We start from the raw sequence: 20637 nt of genomic DNA, 5'->3' as shown, positions 1-20637 counted from the left end.
TGTAACCTCATGGAAACAGGTAGGTCTGAGAAGTGCCATACTATTTCAGTAACGGTGAAGGACAAAGCAGTTGTGTTGAAACATGATTCAACACTCACCTCTTTGAAAGAAGCAAATGTACAGTCTGTCTGGGGATGCACAGTGTGATGTTGCATGTGCTGCATTGTCCAGAAATGTGTGTGCTTTGGGTAGCCCTTCTGTCAATGGCTGCATTCAGTCTTCCTTTTCTCAGGTGAATCGGGCATGTGAAAAAAAAATCATCCATCTGCTTGTTGAGGGAAGTTAGGTTTAAATATGAACTGGTGTAAAATGCATTACTGTTGGGGGACAGACATTATTCTCATAAATTGCTTTAGAAATTAAATAAAGATTGTTTCCAAAACTATGTATACATTCAGACATATTCCTGAAAAGCTTAGAAAATTTTCTTGGTAGAATATTGTTCTTAAAATTACCACACCAGGGTTGTTATACTATTAGGTACAAATACATGTGTCTAATAGGACAGGTAAATTCATAAGCAGTATCATGTTCTACTACCTTCTTAACCCTCCTGTTTAAATTTCCCTTTTAGTGATTTTAATTCTAAGTAATAGCTCCTTTGACAAATTCCCTCCTACTTGAAGAAATGTGTTCACCTGTTACTACCTACTCCTTAGAAACATATCTTTCACATTATTAGTTACAATGGAAATGGAATGAATACTATATATTCTGTATGCTGTCCTATGTAGAAAAGTAAGGTTTTTCTTTTATTTCTGTTAATTGTTGCTAGTGTGTTTTACCTGTATGCAGCCAGTGCAAAAATATGTAGCATCAGGAGACCCGTCTTTGTCTTGGCTAGGGTTGAGATTGCTGTGCTAAACACTTCTTTACTCAGCTTAGTGCAAGAGCTCAGTAATGTGATACACATCCCTAAACAAAGTTTAGTTTTTAGATATCTTTGAGAGAAAAATGATGATGTATAACAAGTAAAATTGCAGTGTAGACATGTAGTTCTGAACTGTCTGGGGACCTCTTATGGGCATAAGCACAGCTGTAATTTTGTGGCTGTACTGGGTTGAGACTGGAATGTATAATTCTGAGGATTTTTTTCTTTAAATTGCTATCTTTGTGCTAAACTAGATGTACACGTGAAATCAACAGAGTGCTGTTGGAGACTTCAAGTTATCAGTGTTGTGGTGCCATCTGTCTTAATTCCATAGCCCCAGGTACCCATGTTTTCAGCCCTCCTACAGTATGTCTTCCCTCATTTCTTCCAAATCTGCTCCATTTCCCTTCAGGAGTTTTAACTATACTCTCTCTCCTTCAGAAGATGTGTACCCTGTGAAAGAGTAGATCTTAATAAAGCAGTGAGTAGGAAGAAACTGTAGCAGACTCCCCTAAGTCTGCCTCCCTTCTGCTTCCCTGTCAGAGAAGGTGCTCCCTGTCCTGGCGCCCTCTGTGCCTTGCTGGATACTGAGGCCATTGTGGTGGCCTGGAGTAGCTATCCACTGCTTCCTGCCCTCTCTGTGAGTCAGAAAATGATGCTTTGCTGCCCTCATCCTGTACCGAGTAGCTGAGTACCAACACAGTGTCACAGCTTATGTTTCTGCTCCTCTGCATGGTCTGTCTCAGGAGGGTCCATGAGCAAAGTGATACTGACAGAAATCCCACCTTTGTTACAGTTCATAGGTTTCTGTGAATCTGCTGCAAACAATAGTGACTCAGACTCAAATGTGCAATGTTAAAATATGTTAAACACTCAGATAACCAAAGGGAGATTCTGGCTGGGTTGAACTAGCTTTCCAGTTTTCATCCAGGCATGCTAGCAGCCATGATGTTTCATGTGCCTTTAAAAGGTAAATAACACTGTAGTTGGAATCCTAAACCGCTGTTAAAATTGTTGTACTTTTAGTCAAAATATGACCTTGTTTTCAACCTTGATCTGTAGGGCACTTCTGTATTTAGTCTCACTGGGAGTCATGTGACCCTTTATATTACAGATTTAGCCACGTGTATTATTCCTTCAGGATCAAAGTGCCTCTGTAACAACATCACTGATTGTTGCCCTTGTTTTGTAGGCTGTGAAGATATTATTGCTGAGAGCATCTCACTGGACACCTTAATTGCCATTCTGAAGTGGAGCTCTCAGCCGTACGGTTCCAAGTGGGTACATCGCCAAGCACTACATTTCCTCTGTGAGGAGTTTACCCAGGTCATGACTTCAGAGGTCTTCTATGAACTCAGCAAGGACCACCTGCTCACAGCTATTCAGTCTGACTATTTACAGGTAACCTGGATTGCAGAGTACACCTGGTCCTGCTAGAAGGATGTATTATACCATTGCTAGAAGTGCTTGGGAATAGTTAATTTTAAATTGTAGGCTGAAGCAGGCTTGTACACACTAAGCACTCCTTCTGTAATATGTAAAAAAATGAAATGGAAGTAGTGATTAAGGAGATTGTTTTGTTCTTGGCTTGTAACACAACCCAAATGTGGTATATGCTATTGCTTAGAAGTCTAATAATGGTTTATAAATGGATGCAAATTATTTTAAACAACACATTTCTGAACCTAACATTTGCCTTGCCTGTTCAAGAGATTTATAAAATTACGTGGTGGGAGTAGTTTTGCTGTAACAACACACATACTAATTTAGGGCAGTGGGAGCTAATAAACTAGAAATCAGAAAACTCGATTTATTTTTGTGGAGAGAGAAAAATACCTTCTCTGACAAGTATTGCAGAATTTAGGCGGTTTTTTGTGACTTGCCTTCAGTGATTGTGTGGTTTTAGGGAGAGAAAACGGTACTGGCCAATAAAAAGATTCTGGGTTTTTGCTGCTGTTTCTCTTCAGAGGAGATAGCTTTATAATGATTTTAATAATTTTTTATAGCTTAAAGATTACTAGATTTTTTTTTTAACTGCATTCATTTCAATCTTAATCCTTATAAAAAAGTAAGTGCTAGAGATTATTTTAAGTGGTTCTTTTAAAGATTTGTTTACTCGAAACATTTCAGACATTACAGTTAACAGTAGTGTTGATCTTCCATAAGAGGTTATATTATGACTAAATTTCCTACCCTACTCGTTAAGAAATTACATAGATAAATTTTTTAGTACATGATTTTTTTTCTGTAAGAATGTTGAGTGGTCAGCACGTGTATAGGTATGAACAAAGCAAAGTTGTTTTAATTATAGTATTACTGAAAAATTTTCACATAGATTATAATTTAATAGGGTTGATTATTTTCATCATTTTTCAGGCTGGCAGATGCTGAATTTGTAATGTTAAACAAAAGTTCGAAACACCCAGAGGTAGAACTGCCCCTTTTAATTAAATTTAGTAATTCAAACTTTATACCTATAAGTTTCCATACTAAATACAATTCTTCCTTCTGTGGAAAACTTCTTCCTCTTCCTAGGGATTCAGTAAATAGTATGAATCTAGAAATTATGGTGCTGATATACCAGTAGTACAGCTTAAAATATTAGGAGAAGGTGGTAAGCAGATCATAAAGTGCAAATACTTCATGCTTTGGTACAGCTGTGTTTCTTTAGAGCTGTAAAAGACCTGTGATTTTTTTTTTCTTTTGTGTGTGTGTATGTGACATTAAATTAAGCATATACAGATTACTGACTTTCTGTTTCTACAGGCAAGTGAACAAGATATTCTTAAATATCTGATTAAATGGGGAGAACACCAATTGATGAAGAGGATAGCAGATCGAGGTGAGGATCCTTTGAACCGTGCAGTACTAAACCAAATAAACCAAAATTTATGGCAGTTCTATTTTGTGAATCGTCTGTAACATAGGGAAATTCAGTCTACTTTGTCCATAGTACAGTCAAAACAAAGCAAATGCTCTTCCTTTCTTTAAAGGTTTTGTTATCTAAAAAATGAGAACACAGCATTCTGAGGGAGATGGGATTGTTTAGCCTGAAGAAGAAAAGGCTTAGAGGGGATCTTAGCAAAGTCTATAAATATCTAATGGCAGGAAGCAAGGAAAATAGAGCAGCACTCTTCTCTAGGCACTCAGGACAAGATGAGGCATTAACTGAAATACAACAAACTGTGAAGATGGTCAGACACTGGCACAGGTTGCCCACATTAGTTGTGGGATCTCCATCCTTGGAGGTATTCACATCCCAACTGGATGCAGTGAAGGGCAGTGTTCTGTGCCTTAGCTGGGGAGGTGTGGGAAGATGGTCTTGGTTGTGACTGAACTTCTAGAGGTCCTTTCAGTCTCTATGATTGTCTGATTTGAAGTCTGGTTGGTTTCCTGTTGGCTCAGAATTATTTTTCTTGTAACTAATTCATCACATAAAAAAACCCTGCAGTATCTTCTTGTGCAGGCTTCTCACAGCAGTCTTAGTTTAATATGTCAGCCTTTCACTTCAGTTTGTGTGTCTCTCTCACAGGAATCTGGTAGAGAGAAATAAGCCAACAAGTGGCACCAGTGTTTTCCCTAAAGTAGATGTAAATATATTTTTATGAGCCTGAAGTGGTAACTTCAAGGGCAATCTCACACGTGTTGGATATGGAAAGTAGGTTAAACATATATTTCCCAAATAACAAATGTAAGGATCTTGTAGTTCATCTGCACTGCAAATGTCAGTCACATAGTGCCGCAAGAGGAACAGAAAGGGAAGAACCTGCCAGAGTGAAAACAGAGCACTACTGGTGTGACTACTGTCTTGGGAGGGCTGGCCATGCTTTTGAAATCCACTGTTACTGCTTGCAATACAACTGCTTTGTCATGGACATGTTTTACGAAATGCAACAAAAAGTTAGTTAAAGGATGTGCTTCTAGTGACCTGAGTAAGTATTAACCTATTTCCAAAACAAGATTTTCCAAGTGTTTGTCCTAGGGCACATTGGAACATAATGGAGCCAGTTAAACAGTAACAGACCTGGACTGGGGCAGAAGCTGCTCCTTTGGGAACACTGCACAGCTTCTTTCTCTGGCATTCATTAAGTAAACAGCTCACTTCTCTTATCTGGGATCATCAGATAACACAATAAGCAAAAGCAGAAATAACAGCGATGCCACATTCTGTCAGATTAGGGGCAGATTTAGTCTAGTCATTTCATCTAAATTCCTCAGTGGCACTCCTTATATTGCAGCTCTGAATGTGTGATGGTGTCACTAAAATGCCACAATGCATTAGAGAATGTAATGAGCTGTGAACAAAAGTTGAGCTGCATGTACCAAGGGAGGGTGGGTATGTTTGACAGGTTCCCTCAGAGAGGGAAGCCAGTCAAATTCAGGTTGGTCACAGTACCTAAAATACACATGTGGGTACATGGTCATCTTGCTGTCTCAAGGAAGATACCCACTCCTGGCACAAATAGGTGTCCTGTGATCCTAAGAGCAATTGGAGTGGGTTTGACATGTTACTGAGGTGGGTTACACAAGGAAGCTAGAATAATGTATCCCTGAGGACTCTTCAGACCTTGATTTGTAGAAAGTGTCTTTGAAAACTGCTGGGGAAAGGGAAAGGAGCTACAGGAGAGAGACCTTGTGGGAACTGCTAGCAGGGAGGTACAAATGTTTTCATAGCATAGCTCTTAATAGAGCTTTCCAAGTGTTTATCCCAAGTGTTATCTTTGTATTTTCTGCCTGCCTTACACTTTGAAACTGGCAGCTGTGCAAATGACCTGTGCTTGTATGAAATGAACTTGTCTCTGTGGATGCTTCATATAAGATTTCAAGGCATGAAGTAGAATCATGGAATCATTTAGATTGGAAAAGACCTCCAGGATCATGGAGTGCAACCTTTGACCAATCACCACCCTGTCAACTAGACCATAGCACTAAGTGCCATGTTCAGTTGTTAGTTTTGTGGAACAGTGCTGATGAGCACTATTGATATAAAATGAGAGGTTTTTTTCCTTTTCTATCACTTCCTGTACGCCCTGTACCTCTCGCTATCCTCTTTAAACTTTCTCATGTAAACTTAACATGTCTCCTTCCCACAGAGCCTAATTTACTCAGTGGTACAGCTCACAGTGTGAATAAAAGAGGTGTGAAGAGGAGAGATCTTGACATTGAAGAGCTGAGGGAGATCCTGTCTCCACTTCTACCTTTTGTCCGCATTGAGCACATCTTACCCATGAACAGTGAAGTACTGAGTGATGCAGTAAGTCAGTAGTCTCATACAAATACCATCTCTGGGTTCTTTGTACTTCACATGTTACAGTGTTCAGGTGTGAGGGTTTTTTTGCTTTGGTGGGTGTTGGTTTTGTTTATTTATTTTAAAGATTAACTTCTAAAATGTTATCATTGAGAGTAATAGATGTATAGCACTTTTTCTGGTTAGATTTTGTGTCCTTTAAATCTATCAGAAGGCTAAAGAAAAATCAGTGGTGTAAGGATTCAGTGTAAAAAATGCATTTATTGCAAGTTTTTACCATATTAATATTTTAAGAAACATGAAACTCTTTCTTGATTCTTAAAGATGAAGAGAGGCCTGATTAGTACTCCTCCTTCAGACATGCTACCAACATCAGAAGGTGGAAAGTCAAATGCCTGGCTGCGGCAAAAAAATGCTGGAATATATGTGCGGCCAAGACTGTTCTCACCGTATGTGGAGGAGGCTAAGGTAATATCAGCAACACGTGACTGTTCTCAGATTGGAGTCATCAGGGGGTTCTGTAAACAGGGAAAGATTTTGGTGTGTTTTGTGTCTCTTTACATGTACTGGCCTAAAATACTAACATTTTCAATTTAACAAGACTTACAAGATTGATCATCAGGCTCAAGTCTCTAGAACTGGTCAGAAAAATTTCAACAAAATTTTTTTTTGTCGAAATTGAAATGTTTGCGAGACAGATCTTGATGAAATTCCACCGGAAACAAAGCAGCGTTCTGAGGGAAACCTCCCTGGTTTCCAGCCAGTTTGCCGGCCCAGCTCCTCGGCAGCCCTCCTGGCAGGCGGATGGCAAGGTGAGAGCCTGAGAGTCCCAGTCTGCAGCTAGTCAGCAACCTTGGTGCCAGCTCTTTCAGGCTCCCCAGCTCCCACCAGAGCTGGGTGGGGAACTGCTATTCGGCACAGGACTGATATTTCATCTTCTTGTTTGAATCAGAACATACCCAAAAATCTCGTGATCCTCCACAAAATGGGATGAATATCCTGTGTCTGATTTGAATGAAGTCCTTTGTTTCCCTCTCAGGCAGTTGCTTCCCTATTTAATTTCTTGCATGAGCACTGTCAAGGTGAAGATCTTGTAGCATCTCTGGTGGTGAGTTTGGTGTCAGGGTGGAGATGGTGCTGCGTGGGGCAGGAACGTGCCGCGTTCTGTTTGGCAGAATGGGAGCCTTTTGTGTCACTGACTAATGCCACCACTTCAGGGTGCTCTGACTTGTGGGCTTGAGAGTCCCAGCAGTGCAGGTGACAGCAGAACAAGAGGGTTAGGTGAAGCTGTGCACATCCGCATCACCTACAGACTCTGACCTCTGCTCTGGTGAATTTGGAGCTTTGGCCCTGTGCCTAAGAGAGAAAATGTTTTCTAAGGGTATGAGTTGTTGTTAATGTCCTCTGTGAGGGAGGAGAAGAAATAAAACTACTTTGCATTTTGGGCACAGCAGTTAGAGAGCAACAAGTGGCACTAAAACAGCAAAGGAACACTAGCTGGTTAAAATGTTCTCTTTGTATCTTGGATTGCTAAAACTAACAAAAATGTGATAAAAGCTGTGACTCTTAGTTTTCAGGTATATGCCATGGGAATGCTTTAGTAGTTACCCAAAGTAAAAAGTGCATTCTAACACCTCCCATACCCGTGTCAGGATTCCTGCTTGTTAGTATTGGTGTCATATTATGCTGTCAATATTTTTTAAAGCATTATTGGCTTTTTAACCTTAGAGGGAGGACTCTCATACATAGTCTCTGGTAACTTTACTCCTCCTGTTTAATTTATTAGTAGTAGTTTAATTATTGTAAAAGGAAAAAATTGTGAATGAGTGTTTTTTGATCTTTTTTTTTTACTCCCCTAGTAGTCTCCCATTTTTTGAAATAAATTCATTTAACTTTAAGTAAGAATCTTTAAAGGATAGGCATAAATCCTTTTTTATTCTTTAAGATGTCTAAGGGAATGATGTTTCATTTTCAGGCTAGTGCCTTCTACTCAATGGCACAGAAAGTTGAGACTCATAGGCAGTAATTGTGTAAGTCCAGGGTGTCTGCCCTCGAGAAGGTCAGTTCTAATCTGACAGGTTAAAATAAACAAAGCATCCTTCCCAAACTGTTCTCCTGCCTACTCTTAGCTCTGAAACTCAACTATGATCATGACTGGAAAATGGAATAGAAAATGCTGATGAAAAGCCAGATATTGTTTGTGGCCTGACAAAGTGACTGTGGTGTAGACGTGGCTGGCCTTGTGTCGCTGGGGCTGTGCTCGCAGCAGTGGCAGCGGGGTGTGTGCGGTGCCTTCACGAGGCTCTGGCGGCTGTCGTTGCAGTCTGTGCTGGACGAGATGATGGTGGAGCAAACCGACCTCGTTCGCTTGCGGATGGTGCGAATGTCCAACGTGCCTGACACGCTGTACATGGTGAACAACGCGGTGCCGCAGTGCTGCCATGTGATCACCCACCAGCAAGTCAGCACTAACCAGACCAGTCCTCCCTCAGTTATAGCCAACGAGATCCCAGGTGAGCTCTGATCGCTTCCCGTGCCAAGTGATCTCCTGGGAGTGCTTGGGGGCTTGGGCCTGGGGGGAGTGAGTGTCAGTTATTGAACTTTGTTTCCTCAGAGACTAGTTCTGCACCAGGAATAGTCCTTTTGCTTTGGTCTATCCTAAAGACATTAACTGGTTTTGGATGGCAGAGTAACAAGTTAGAAAACAAAACCCTTGGACTGGTTAAACACAGTAGAACACTTGCTGGAGCCTGGCTCTCTATTCTCAGAATTTTCTACCGAGTTCTCAGTTTTATACAACCAGTTGTCCAATATAGATAAGATCTGTGGGTCTGGAAAATTTCTTTTAAAAATCAAAAGCCAGAGAACATAACTTGTAAGGAAATCAGTTGAACTCAGTTTGCCAGGAAAGTACTGGAAGTAGGCACTCAAAACACATTTACTTCCATTTACCAAATCCACTTTAGCTTTGAAGTCAAACTAACTTGATTCCTTGTGGAAGAGTGTGTCAGAGTACGTTTTTATAGGCTCAAGTAAATATGGCCTCTCTTGACTTCAGGATGATTGGTGTGACATTCCCCATAGGCAAGCCAGAAAAGTACATACTAAATATATTTTGTCATTTATGCATATGATCTTCTGGTGTCAGACTAGGGGAATGTATCTAGTGGGGTTCCTAAAGCATCTAGCACTTCTCGCCTTTCCGCTGTCCTGTTAATACTTGGTGTGCACAGAGAATGCACTGGCAAAACTTGAAACTGATGACAAGTTGGAAGGGTTAGTGGATGTTTTGGAGGACAGGATTAGATAGCTAAATTATAATATAATTATATTATATTATATTAAAAGATTAAATTTTAATTCAGTGAAGGAAGTGGAAAACGCTGTGCCTATGACATTCCCCATTTTATAAGCTCTTTGTGTATCAATTATGTCTCTCTTCAGTCAACTATGTTGAAAGGAAGTAGATATAAACTATTCTTATAGATGGTAGAGCCAGGACAAAAGAAATGGAGTGAAATTGCTGCAAGAGAATTTAATTTGTAGTGTTAGGAAGATTTGAAACACTGTTTAGCTATAAGATTTCTAGGAAAATTTGTAGAATGGTTTTGATCTGTTTGCTTCTTGTGGTCTGGGAAGAAACTTGGTAAAGCCTAGAAGGAGCTTTTGAAAACTTACTGTTTGAAAAATTTGATAAAAATACCAATTGCTTCTTTAGAAATTTGGAGCTTTCAACAAAACTGTGGCATCTCAACAGTGCATTATAGTACTTAGACTTCCCTCCCCAGAAAAGCATAAATATACTTACCATTAATTGAATATAAACTATTTAATATAAGATAGGACTTTGATAACACTTTGCTCAATCTTAATTTCCAAAGAAGTTGAGAATGGCAGCAGGTTCTCAGAGGTCTTTACTGTTTTGCAAAAGTTCTCATGTTCTTAAAAAATACTGGCACTGTTGGCAAGCATGAGACATCTTGACCAATCTGAAACTCCCCTGCAGCTTTGTTCTGTACAATTTAATAGGTAGGAATTATTGCCAGCCCTTTGATTTGAGCATAGATACGACTCTGAGCCTGGCCAGTAGTTGGAGGACAGGAATTGTGTCCTGGCAACTGTCTGCCTTGCTTAGTCCTGTAATTAAGCAAAAGAATTGATTGTTTTGCCAATGCCTTTTTGCTAGAATGAGCAGATGGGGCCCAGTTAATTTGAGGAGATTAAAGCCTGTCCCAAACTCTAACTTGTACAGAAATCCATCCTGGAGCATAGATGGAGCACAGGGAGTATAGGGGGAGAGCTGGGCAGCATCGCCTCCATGGCTCTTGGGCTCAGAACAGGGGGTGCTTCACAGCTCGGCTGTTCTCCATCTGTCCCTGGCTTCTCCCTGGACCCACTGCCTGAGGACTGGATTTGCACAAACCTGCTGGCAGCATGTTATAGTGCTCTTTCTGCAGCACTATTGTAAAATGAGTTCAGCTGAAGCCTGTTCTAATTTGAGGCCAGGTTCTGCAAGTGGTTGGGTTTCCTTATGTATGTTCCAGTTTCAGTTTGAATTAGAAATCTTGCAACTGAGAGAATTGTATTTTTTTATATACATAATCTTTCTTGCGTGTGTTTCACATGAATAATAGTAAAAAAAACCCCAAAAAACAACCAAACCAGAAACAAACCAGGGTTTGAGAAGACAGCACTTTTTAATGAAAACCTTATGTCATTTTTATGACTACTAGTTTGGAGAACTGCTTCAGACTTCTCTTAAATCCTTTTCTTTAAGTATTAGCAAAATACTGGCTATAGCTAAACATCTGGCTGCTAAACCAGGATTTTTCAGAAGAATTTAAGTGGAGGGTAGCATGGAAGACTTATTTACAAGCCTTGAAGACTGGTTAGAATGGGTTCCTTCCCGCCCCTCCCAGTACAGGAACTCCATTGAGGGGGGGAATATTTTGCACTACATATACTTCTCCTTCATGTACCAATGTAAACTTTGTGAAATTGGGACCAGTTGTAGTTGTGTGGTGTTGGGTTTTCTGCTTCTCTGTAATGCAAATGTCTTTTCGCACTGTTCTTGCTGTCTGATCTGTTTAATTTTTGTGAGCTTTCAATACGGACATCTGGTCATGGTAATACATAACACTTGTAAAGCTGGTGAAGGATCAGACACCAGGACTTACACACTCAGAGATCTGGATTTATCTTCTCTATTATATGCACATTTTCCTCAGGACAGAAACACCCCAGAGAAATATCATTCATCATCAAACAGCAGTAAGAAGTGGCATGAGAAAGTTTTGCAACAGGATAAATACCCAAAATTATATATTACTTTCTTTTGGAATGGTTTTTAAAACATTATTTCAATATGACTGCATAAAACAACATAATTTTAACAGGTTTTTGTTGGCTTACAGTTTGTGTAACTTTTGTAAAATGCTCTTTCTCTAGTTACATACTGGTGTTATGGTCTTGTGATTATTGAGCTGCGTTAGAAGTATGAAGTGTATGCCAAAAAAATCAATGAATTCTTGGCCTGTACAATTCATGAGGGAACATTCAGTTGTTATTTAAGATATCCTGCCCCCACCTCAAATCATGGAATTCCTGCATCATAAGGGGTTTACAGAGAAGGCTCTATTTGTGGCTCATTCTAGCAGAAGCTGGAGAAGTGGTGTATGTTTTTATCATTCATATGGTGTGTGTTATCCCATGTGGCTTAATGATGCTCTGTGGAACATGTGTAAGTTGAACAGTTCTTGGCAGCATGCTTCTTAAAGAAAAAAAAGGCAAGGCAGCCTGATGTTAGATTTTTTTTCCTTCAGAGTAAATCTAACTGTTGCAATCAAACTTACTGTCTCACAGTTGAGAAGAAGGAGTCTCTCTTATCCCTACCCCATTCTGTTATCCCTCCAGTTCCCAGTCTCCTGGTTGTGAGAGAGATGATCAAGCGGCTGCAGGAGCTGCGCCACACCGAGCAGGTGCAGAGAGCCTACGCCCTGAACTGTGGGGAAGGCGCCACTGTCAGCTACGAGATCCAGATCCGCGTGCTGCGGGAATTTGGGCTTTCTGATGCTGCTGCTGAGCTCCTGCAGGTATGAAGAATGGCTGTGCAAGACCATGAAGGGACTTGATTGTGTGCTCTGCAATAGTATGCATGCAGGTGCACAAGTGCTTTGAAATGCCTGTGAGACTGTCCAGGTGCAAATGCCAGTTGCATTTGATGTGTGTGATTTTATAAACCTGTAAGTGCCATGTATAAATAGTTTTCTAAAGAGTCATTGCCATTCAGGAGGCTCTTACTGACACAGATTTTGGGGACAAAATAGAACTGCTAAAGAGAGAGTTGATGAGAGCAGTAGAACCATAACTTGAAGCCTAGGTTATTATTTATTCTTAGAGAAGAGAAAAAGTGCTAACTAATACTGTAGGTCTGCACAGTACATGTCAGAACTGGGAAACTGAAAATACCTCTTCTGTTTATACACTGGCGCTAAAGCAAATGCATTTGTTGGTCAGCTTACAGTGAATCTGATGCTTCGTATTAAAAAAAAAACCCAATCTATTTTGCATGGTTGCTGCAGTCACCTTGAGTGTTGGCGGGCTCGTAGATACCACAACCAGGCAGTTACAGTACTGGCATGTTTCTGAGAGTGTTAGTTCGGGAGATTTTCTAGATGGCTTCCTGCTTTGTCTTTTTACATGCTGGGGTTTTTACCTTTGCAGAATCCTCACAAATTCTTTCCTGATGAGCGCTTTGGGGATGAAAGCCCACTGCTGACAGTGAGACAGTCTGGACGATGTCGCGTCAACAGCACTCCCACTGCAGAAACCATGTTTACAGAACTGGACTCTTTCGTGGCCTTCCATCCACCACTGCCCCCTCCTCCACCTCCATACCACCCACCAGCAACTCCTATTCATAACCAGTTCAAAGTGGGCTGGAAACAAAGGGTGCCGAGTCAACATCCTTCCCGTTCCTTTTCTTACCCCTGTAACCACTCGCTGTTCCACTCGCGGACAGCCCCCAAGGCTGCGCCGCCTGTGTACCTGCCCGGCGTGAAGGCAGCGCCTCCCGACTGCACCAACACTGCGGCCCTGGGGCGGCAAACGGTGGCGGCGGCAGCGGCAGTGATGGCAGCGGAGAAACAAGTAGTAAGTATTGGGATTCCTCCTCTTCTGCCTATTTCTGGCCACTCAAAGTACCTCATCGAAGGAGCTGGGGAGAATTGTTATGATGAAGTAACTTGGGTTTGTATGAAAAGAGCATCTTTATCAGTTAGGAGAAGGTTTTTCTACTGAACTGTCTGTCAGTATTCTCTATCCCAAAGACATGCCCTAATCCCTGGGAGAATGAATGTTCCAGGGGCAGGAGCATTGTTGGAGGGGCAAATGGCAAGCTCAGGAATCTTCTGAAATCATAGAAGCACAGAATATCCTCAGTTGGAAGGGACCCACAGGGTCTGTTCCAGTGCCCAACCACCCTCTGGGTGAAGAACCTTTTTCTCATATCCAACCTAAACCTCCCCTGACACAACTTGAGGCTGTTCCCTCAATCCTGTCAGTGTCACCACAGAGATCAGTGCCTGCCCCTCCTCTTCCTCTCAAGAGGAAGTTGTAGACTGCAGTGAGGTCTCCCCTCAGTCTCCTCCAGGCTGAACTGACCAAGTGACATCAGCCACCCCTTGTGTGGCAAATGTAGTTTGCTCTACACTAAAACAAAGCATAAGCCAACTTCAGTAGTGGACTGCACACTGTAATTCACAGGTAGAAGTAGTGGGGATATTTTGGCTCTTCACAGGTAAGTAGTCTGAAGTAAACAGGTTGCCTTTATACGCATGTGAAGAGTGTGAAAGCTTTACAGCTGAGACATACTTGAAAAGGAATTGGCAAGCAGAAATTGGTAATTGCTGATACAAAGGGGTTTGTTACAGCATTTAAAAGTAGTCATTATAGTTGCTGAACTACAATATGATGCAATAAAAACAATGAAATATAAGATACTCAGTAAAGACATAGCTTTGTGAAGTACAGGAAGTGCAAAATGAAGAATTGGGTAATTTATTTCTGCAGTGAAAAAACTGTCAGTGCATAGTTGTGGCACATTAGATGCAGATTTGAGCATCGAGTTCTGATTGGAAAAATGGATTTTATTTTCTTCCCATTAGCAACTGTCTTAAATATATTGCACTTCTTTTTCTGTTTTAGAGTAAAATATGAAATACGTAAAAAACATTAGAAATGTGTGCCATTGTTTGTTCAAAAGTGGGGTTTGTAGCATGTCACTCTCCTTTGATCAACAGACTTCCCTAAGGAAACTGTATAGTAACCTTTTTCATCTCAGAAATATTTCTGCTAGAATATGTCTATAAATAATGCAAGGGGGAGCATAGGCTTAATATAGGTGATACTTTTGTTCTGTATTCTTTCTGCAATTTGTGAGTTACTGTTAATCAATGATTACTAAAGTTGCTTTCATGAAAAATGATAAATGTGAGTAGAAATTCTCACTCTTCTGTCTGGAAGGCTGTAATATGAGCAATTCTGCACCGAGGCAAGCATGGGGTAGGTGGAGAAGAATGCCATGCAACAGCTTCCACGTACTCTCTGGATCTAGTCAGCCCTGTAACTGATGCTCCCCCAAGCCCTGAGGCTGTCCTGGACACACGTGGCTGTCTGGAGTTTACTTACTTTGAAACGGGGAATGCAGGCAGAAGGGTTGTGTCTACAGTGATGGCACGTGTGTGTCATGGCTTCTCTGCACTGGAACTGTGTGCTTGACAAACCATTTGTTGGGCTCTTGTTTAGTTTGAAAATCGTAAGTGGCTGAAAGCAGGCCTGCCTTTAAGAAGTTCAGCAGTACAGTGTCCTTTACTGCATGTTGAAGGCAAGATGAATTTAAGAGGAGCTGTATTTGTGACACAACAGCTTCATGAAGTAAAGAAGCAGGAAGGTGAAGGTTGGTGGATAGATGTGTTCTTTAAACAGTGCAGGAAACTTGCAGGCTGAAGTTGGCAAGACAAAAGTAGATTAAGTAAATGCCATTTTGAGTTACAAAAACCATCCTAAATACAGTTTGTGTTTAGCTTTTGTCTTTGTTTCCATGGACCAATTTCTTCTCTTTTCCAGTGCACTCAGCCCTTGCTAAATGAACTGATGCCAGACATCGCCATGGGTGTGTCAGCAATGTCTTTGAAAGACAGAAGATTACCAGAGCTCACGGTGGACACGGAGCTAAGCCAGGCGGTTACAGAGGTAGGGCCTGGCCCACCCCAGCACATTTCATGTATTCAGAACAGACACATGCCTACTTCTCGGAAAAAACATGCAATAGAGCAAAAAATAGATGCTCGAGAAAACCCCCAGGAGTATCCTGACTTCTATGACTTCTCTAATGCTGCATGCAGACCCTCTACTCCAGCACCCAACAGGCACAGTCCTTCGCCTTCACAAGGCATTTATTTTGGCCCAGATTTGTACAGCCACAATAAGGCATCACCAAGTGGCTTAAAGTCAGCCTATCTACCTTCCCAGATATCTCCTAAAAAGCAAGAGGATTCTAGGAGGGAATACCTGCTCTCACAAGATGGGCATCAACACAGGCAAAAGAATGAGCCAATACACCTCGATGTCTTAGAACAACCTCCCCAGCGACTGGACTTGGCCCTGGCTACCCAGGAAAATGCTGGCAGTGGCCCTGTTCCCGTCAGGGGAAGAACAAAAATGGAAACGGATTTAACCTATGGGCTAACCTCCAACAGACCTTCACTCTCTGCCTACAACTCTGACATGCCAGAAGAGAGACCCAGTAGGAGACTGGCAGATGATGAGCCATTGGAACATGGAGCACAGAGGAACGCAGATTTGGAAAGGGAAGATGGCGTAAGCAGAGGAAGGAGGTCTCCAAACAAACCAGACTTCCTGTACAAAAAATCTGCCCTATGAAAGCAACCTCCACTATCTCTCTGTGCCTAAGAGTTGTAAACATCCCATTCCTTGCAACTTTTGGCCTGACTTCTGTCAGAGAAATTCTTTCATGCCAGCAGAAAAATTCAGCTTTGCTCACTTCTTTTGTACATACATTGCTTTATTAGAGACAGCATGTTATCAGTTTGGTTTTAATGCTGCTTCTGGTTTTATTTTGTTGCAATTTTTTTTGGAGCAGATTTAATTAAGCCTTTTAGAAAAAACAGAAACTGGTACCTTTTTTCTACAACCTTGTAGCCTTTTGCACCTGTACATCTATTTTAGTGTATTAGTTTTGTACTAATATGTTAAACTTTAATGTCACATTTAAAGGACTGTATTTTCATACTTTTGCATTTACCCTTTCACATGCTGATTCCTTATGTGCATTGGGTTGCACATTATGAAATGTATTTTCTTATGAGATAATAACGACACGTTTATTTTTTAATTATAGGAATTCCAAAGAACAGCACATCAAAAAACCTACATTTTTAGTTAGATTTTTTTTTGTTTGTTTAGATTGAAATCTTCCTGATTTTTACGACTATGGCAAGAATCCAGTCTAATATTTTGTTTGAAATGTTCTGGCAGCTGGTCTTTTCTTTATATAGATAGCAAACCCACTTCAAGAATTATATTTGGGATTTTAAGACTTCAGAAGGATATTTAGGAATCCAAATTCCTGTGAAATTCACTGGAATATGACAGTTTGAGTCTGTTTAGTTCTGCTTTGGCTGTGACCATGGAGGACTTCATGATCACCTGGAAGCACATACTAGACAGACTAGACTTGTTGATTTGCCCATTCAGAAATAAATCTAGAAATGCTGTTAGGAATTATAGTGATTACTTGTTCTTCCAGCTGCTCATCCGTGGGTAAGCGAAGACCAGATGAGCGGATTCCTGCTAACTCGTGGAGCGTCAGGAAGACGAAGCATAGAACCTTTGCTGTTGCCTGAACACGTGGGAGGGTCCCCTCCCCGGCGGTGCCAGCCCATGGCCTTGCTTTCTCCTGCCTGTGGCTACAAAGGGCTCCAGCCTCAGTGACTCGCTCAGTGTTCCTTACCTGGCCTCACGTGGCGCTGGCTCCACAGGTGCAGCTGTTCCGTGAGCGGAATCCAAGGGAAGAGTCACTGCTTGAGCATCACCACACGTGTGAAGCTTTGGCGCTCTTAAATTCCACCTCCATTGCCTGGCTTTGCTTTTTGAAAGCACAGAAGTGAGATTCCCCTGTTAACAGGATGTGAGGAGGGGAGGATGCTGCTCCGGGCTGGCTCCCGCCCCGGGGCGGGGGTCAGCAGAGCACCAGGGGAACGGTTACAATTATGAGGTGCATCCTTAATACTCACTGTGCAGTTTTAACAAGAAATTCATTGCATTCAGGATAGGGATCTGATGCCACTGCAGAGTAGTGCTTGCTGGTAAGGTCCTGTTTGGGGAGGTTAAATGCAGTTTCTATAATGAGTTTCCCTATAGCAGAAAACTATAGTCCCAGGTGTGACCTAAGGACTTCTTTAAGGTTAGGTTGAATAGTTTCCTGCAGCTCAAAGTGCTTAATACTGTTTAACAGAATTCTTGCTGCAACTTTACTTGTGGTTTTAGTTGATGGCAGATTCTTACCTAATGTGTTTCATTAAAGTATGCAGGGCCCGGTAACAACACAGTGCTACTGAAATATATTGAATACTGCATTTCCAAACTACCAAATAGCTTCTAGACAAATGAAGATATGGGTCTTTAAACCAATAAACCCTGTGTCTCCTGCAGACACATCTATAGACCTGCTTCCATGGTAGCTCTGCAGGTGCTGCTTTTGAGATGCAGCCATGGAAAGCATGGTGTAGGATTGGAGCAGTAACTTAGCTAAACTGTGCAGGTGCTGTGTCTTGTGGGTGGGGGGAGGTTTGGGATTTTTTCCCCCTCTGTCAGCTTTTTTAATCTTGTTTTTTGCCCACAGTCAAGGCACTGGGTGGTCCTGGCTTCATCACCCATCTGTGGGATTTCCATGGGACTGTGGTGTTGAACATTTTTAAATGCAAGAAGGTGTCAGTGGGGGGATGGTGCTGCTGCAGAGTAAGGGGCTGAGGCTCATTGGGTTTCTTCTGAAGATTTGAGCACGGTGCTGTCTGACTGCGTAGCTCCAACCGCACACGAGGGTCTCATCCTTACAAGCATCAGACCAGCTCACTAGAACCAGTAACTTTCATCACACACACAAGAACCCTGAAACTCCCTGGACTTGGATCATGTGTGTGTTGGCAGCTTAATTGCTAAGAAATTACAGCTGTCCTCAGAAGACTGATTATTCTCAATATCTTTACCTAAAACTGATAGATGTACTTCAGGAAAACTATTTTAGTTATCATAGTTTGGTGTGGCACTGTGTACCTGAACAGAGGTGAGACCGAGATCTACAGATAGAACTTTAAAGCTTGAAATTTAGGGGGGTTGTGGCTGATGAAGATGAGAAGTTTTGGGCTTGTGGTTTGAGGAAAATCGTGAAATGCTTTGCTTTGGAATAAGCTGGTGAGAAATGCCTCGGGGGAGGACACATCTGCGTCTTAGAATACAAAATTGCTTCTGAAGTCTCAGGAACTGAGCAGTATTAAAAAAAGAAGGAATAAAAGTAGATGCAGAATGAAAGACAAGTCCTTCTGAGGCCACAAAGACAATCAGGCCATGCAGACAATCTGTGTTTTCACTTGTATATTTTGAATTGGGAAGAAGATGGCAGCTAAGGGCAACTGGTCTGAAGTGGAAAATAAGGATTTCTTGAATTACTGGAACTGTATTTTTGTACTCCAGAGCAAGATTCCCTACTTAGGATGTGCAGAGGGAGGGGTGAGACCATTTTTCATGGCAGCATTATTCAGAAGCCAGTGTTCATCCTACATCTCACTCGCACAACACACGTACCTGTGCTACCTGCTACTCCTTGTTCTCTGTCTACTGAAACTTTGGTGCAGAAGCTCCTTGTTTACATTAAGCACTTTCTGATTAGGCTGGAAATTGACACCTTTACCTTCTATAAATTTGATGGAGATTACAGATTATTGACTATTTTGCTTGAGGATAGAGGTATAAACATTGTTTTCTTGAATGGGGGAGACTCATGCTCCTTGTTCTTACTAAAAGAGAGAGCTCAGACTTGGATTTAGTGAGCAACATGCAAAAAGGTCTTATTCCCCTTTCCCCAAACCCAACTCCTCTTTTCCTTAATATATGGATGAATAACTTAATTCCTGAAACACATTCTTCCTTTGAAACGTTTTGTTGTTCCACAGAATTATTGTAGTTGTGTATTAGTAACTGCTGTGTTGATTGGCAGTTTCTTGTTGTATTTTTCCTGTTCTTAAGGATTTTCACTTATGAAAACTAAGGCTGTGGCCACCTGTACTTGTAAGCTTGGGTTTTGGTCCCGGAATGTCCCAAATGTATGTCTTAGGGCTTTCTTTGGTTTGGGTTTGGGGCGGGGGGGCTAGGGGGGTTGGGTGTTCTATTTGGGTTTTTGGTTTGGTTGTTTTTCTGGGGGTTTTTTTGAAAGAACACTAATGCTGTTTGAGGCACTGTTCTTCTAAGAATTCTATGCTTCTATGGTAGAAGTGCTGAGCCCTGCTGGATGCAGGGAACAGCTTAGAGGAAAACTTGTAAAACCGCATTTGGGGTTTCTGTAATTAACTGTACTGCCAGAAGGCAGCCCTGCCCTTGGCAGTGTTACGGATTTGTTTCTTGTCCTTGTGTTGTTACTGGTATAAAGTCAAGTGCCTTCAATGCTAAAGGCTCAGAAAACTTTCTTAAACTGACTTCATGTCCTATGCAAGTGTTTTTTCTACAACCTGCATAACCAGTACTTTGTAAAACTTGTTTACGCTTCAATTGTACATAGTGTTTTTTAAAAAAAAGATAGTATTTTTATTTAGGTACCTCCAAACTTGAATTCTAGTCTTGTGTGATGCATTGTAAAACAATACATTTCTCTTTTGAGTACCATTACAGTTGTAAAAAGGTTTTCACTGGTTCTATTTTTCTACTGTTGCTAAGAAGCATGTAACACTGACTTTATCCTACATATAGTTGGCATTTCAAATAAATGGCTTGTATAGAACGTGGTTGTCGTGTGGCTGCTTCCCCTGAGCTGCTGCTGCCTGGCTACACCCGCAACCCTGCCCTGCTCACTCCAGACTGCAGTGACTGGGGCCGGGGAAAGGAGCCCAGCCATACAAACAGAAAGGCACCGTCCAAGTGCAAAGACTCCTCAAACTGACAAGGTTTGTTCCTGCTGGGGAAAAACGGCGCACAGTAATGCTGTGTGAACACCAAAGCCATGATATAAACCAGTGTAAAGGAGGGACTGGAAATTAGTCACTCTGATCAGGCAGTTATTAAAAATGAAAAGCATTTCAGTAAAGTAGTTCTGTGAGTTCTGGCTAGAGCCTAATTGCCTGAGACCATGCCCTGTGAAAGGCAACAGGGCTGCTCAGAGCTGGGGCTGCGAGGGGCAGCCCTGGGTCCCTATTCATTTTCTCATCAGAGCAGCTGGACAGATGTGTTC

General features: G+C 41.6%; 1 protein-coding gene across 2 annotated transcripts in view; it reads left to right on the top strand.

Annotated features, from left to right (window-relative positions):
* Positions 1-20190, top strand: part of BTBD7 (BTB domain containing 7) — a 38237-nt gene extending 18047 nt beyond the window's left edge. The window contains exons 4-12 of one of the 2 annotated variants that reach the window (XM_017729026.1): positions 2064-2272; positions 3638-3713; positions 5965-6125; positions 6444-6587; positions 6818-6931; positions 8443-8632; positions 12033-12211; positions 12843-13271; positions 15246-20190. In XM_017729026.1, coding sequence (XP_017584515.1) covers positions 2064-2272; positions 3638-3713; positions 5965-6125; positions 6444-6587; positions 6818-6931; positions 8443-8632; positions 12033-12211; positions 12843-13271; positions 15246-16061 — 2318 coding nt within the window. In that variant the 3' untranslated portion in view covers positions 16062-20190. The remainder of the gene's footprint in view (positions 1-2063; positions 2273-3637; positions 3714-5964; positions 6126-6443; positions 6588-6817; positions 6932-8442; positions 8633-12032; positions 12212-12842; positions 13272-15245) is intronic. The other variant, XM_008629720.2, reaches the window with a different exon arrangement.
* The last annotated feature ends 447 nt before the right edge of the window (positions 20191-20637 follow it).

This window comes from Corvus brachyrhynchos, unplaced genomic scaffold (assembly GCF_000691975.1).
Source record: "Corvus brachyrhynchos isolate BGI_N302 unplaced genomic scaffold, ASM69197v1 scaffold1, whole genome shotgun sequence".
NCBI lineage: Eukaryota > Metazoa > Chordata > Aves > Passeriformes > Corvidae > Corvus > Corvus brachyrhynchos.
Note: the sequence above shows the minus strand (reverse complement) of the source record. Positions and strands in the feature narration are given on the sequence as shown.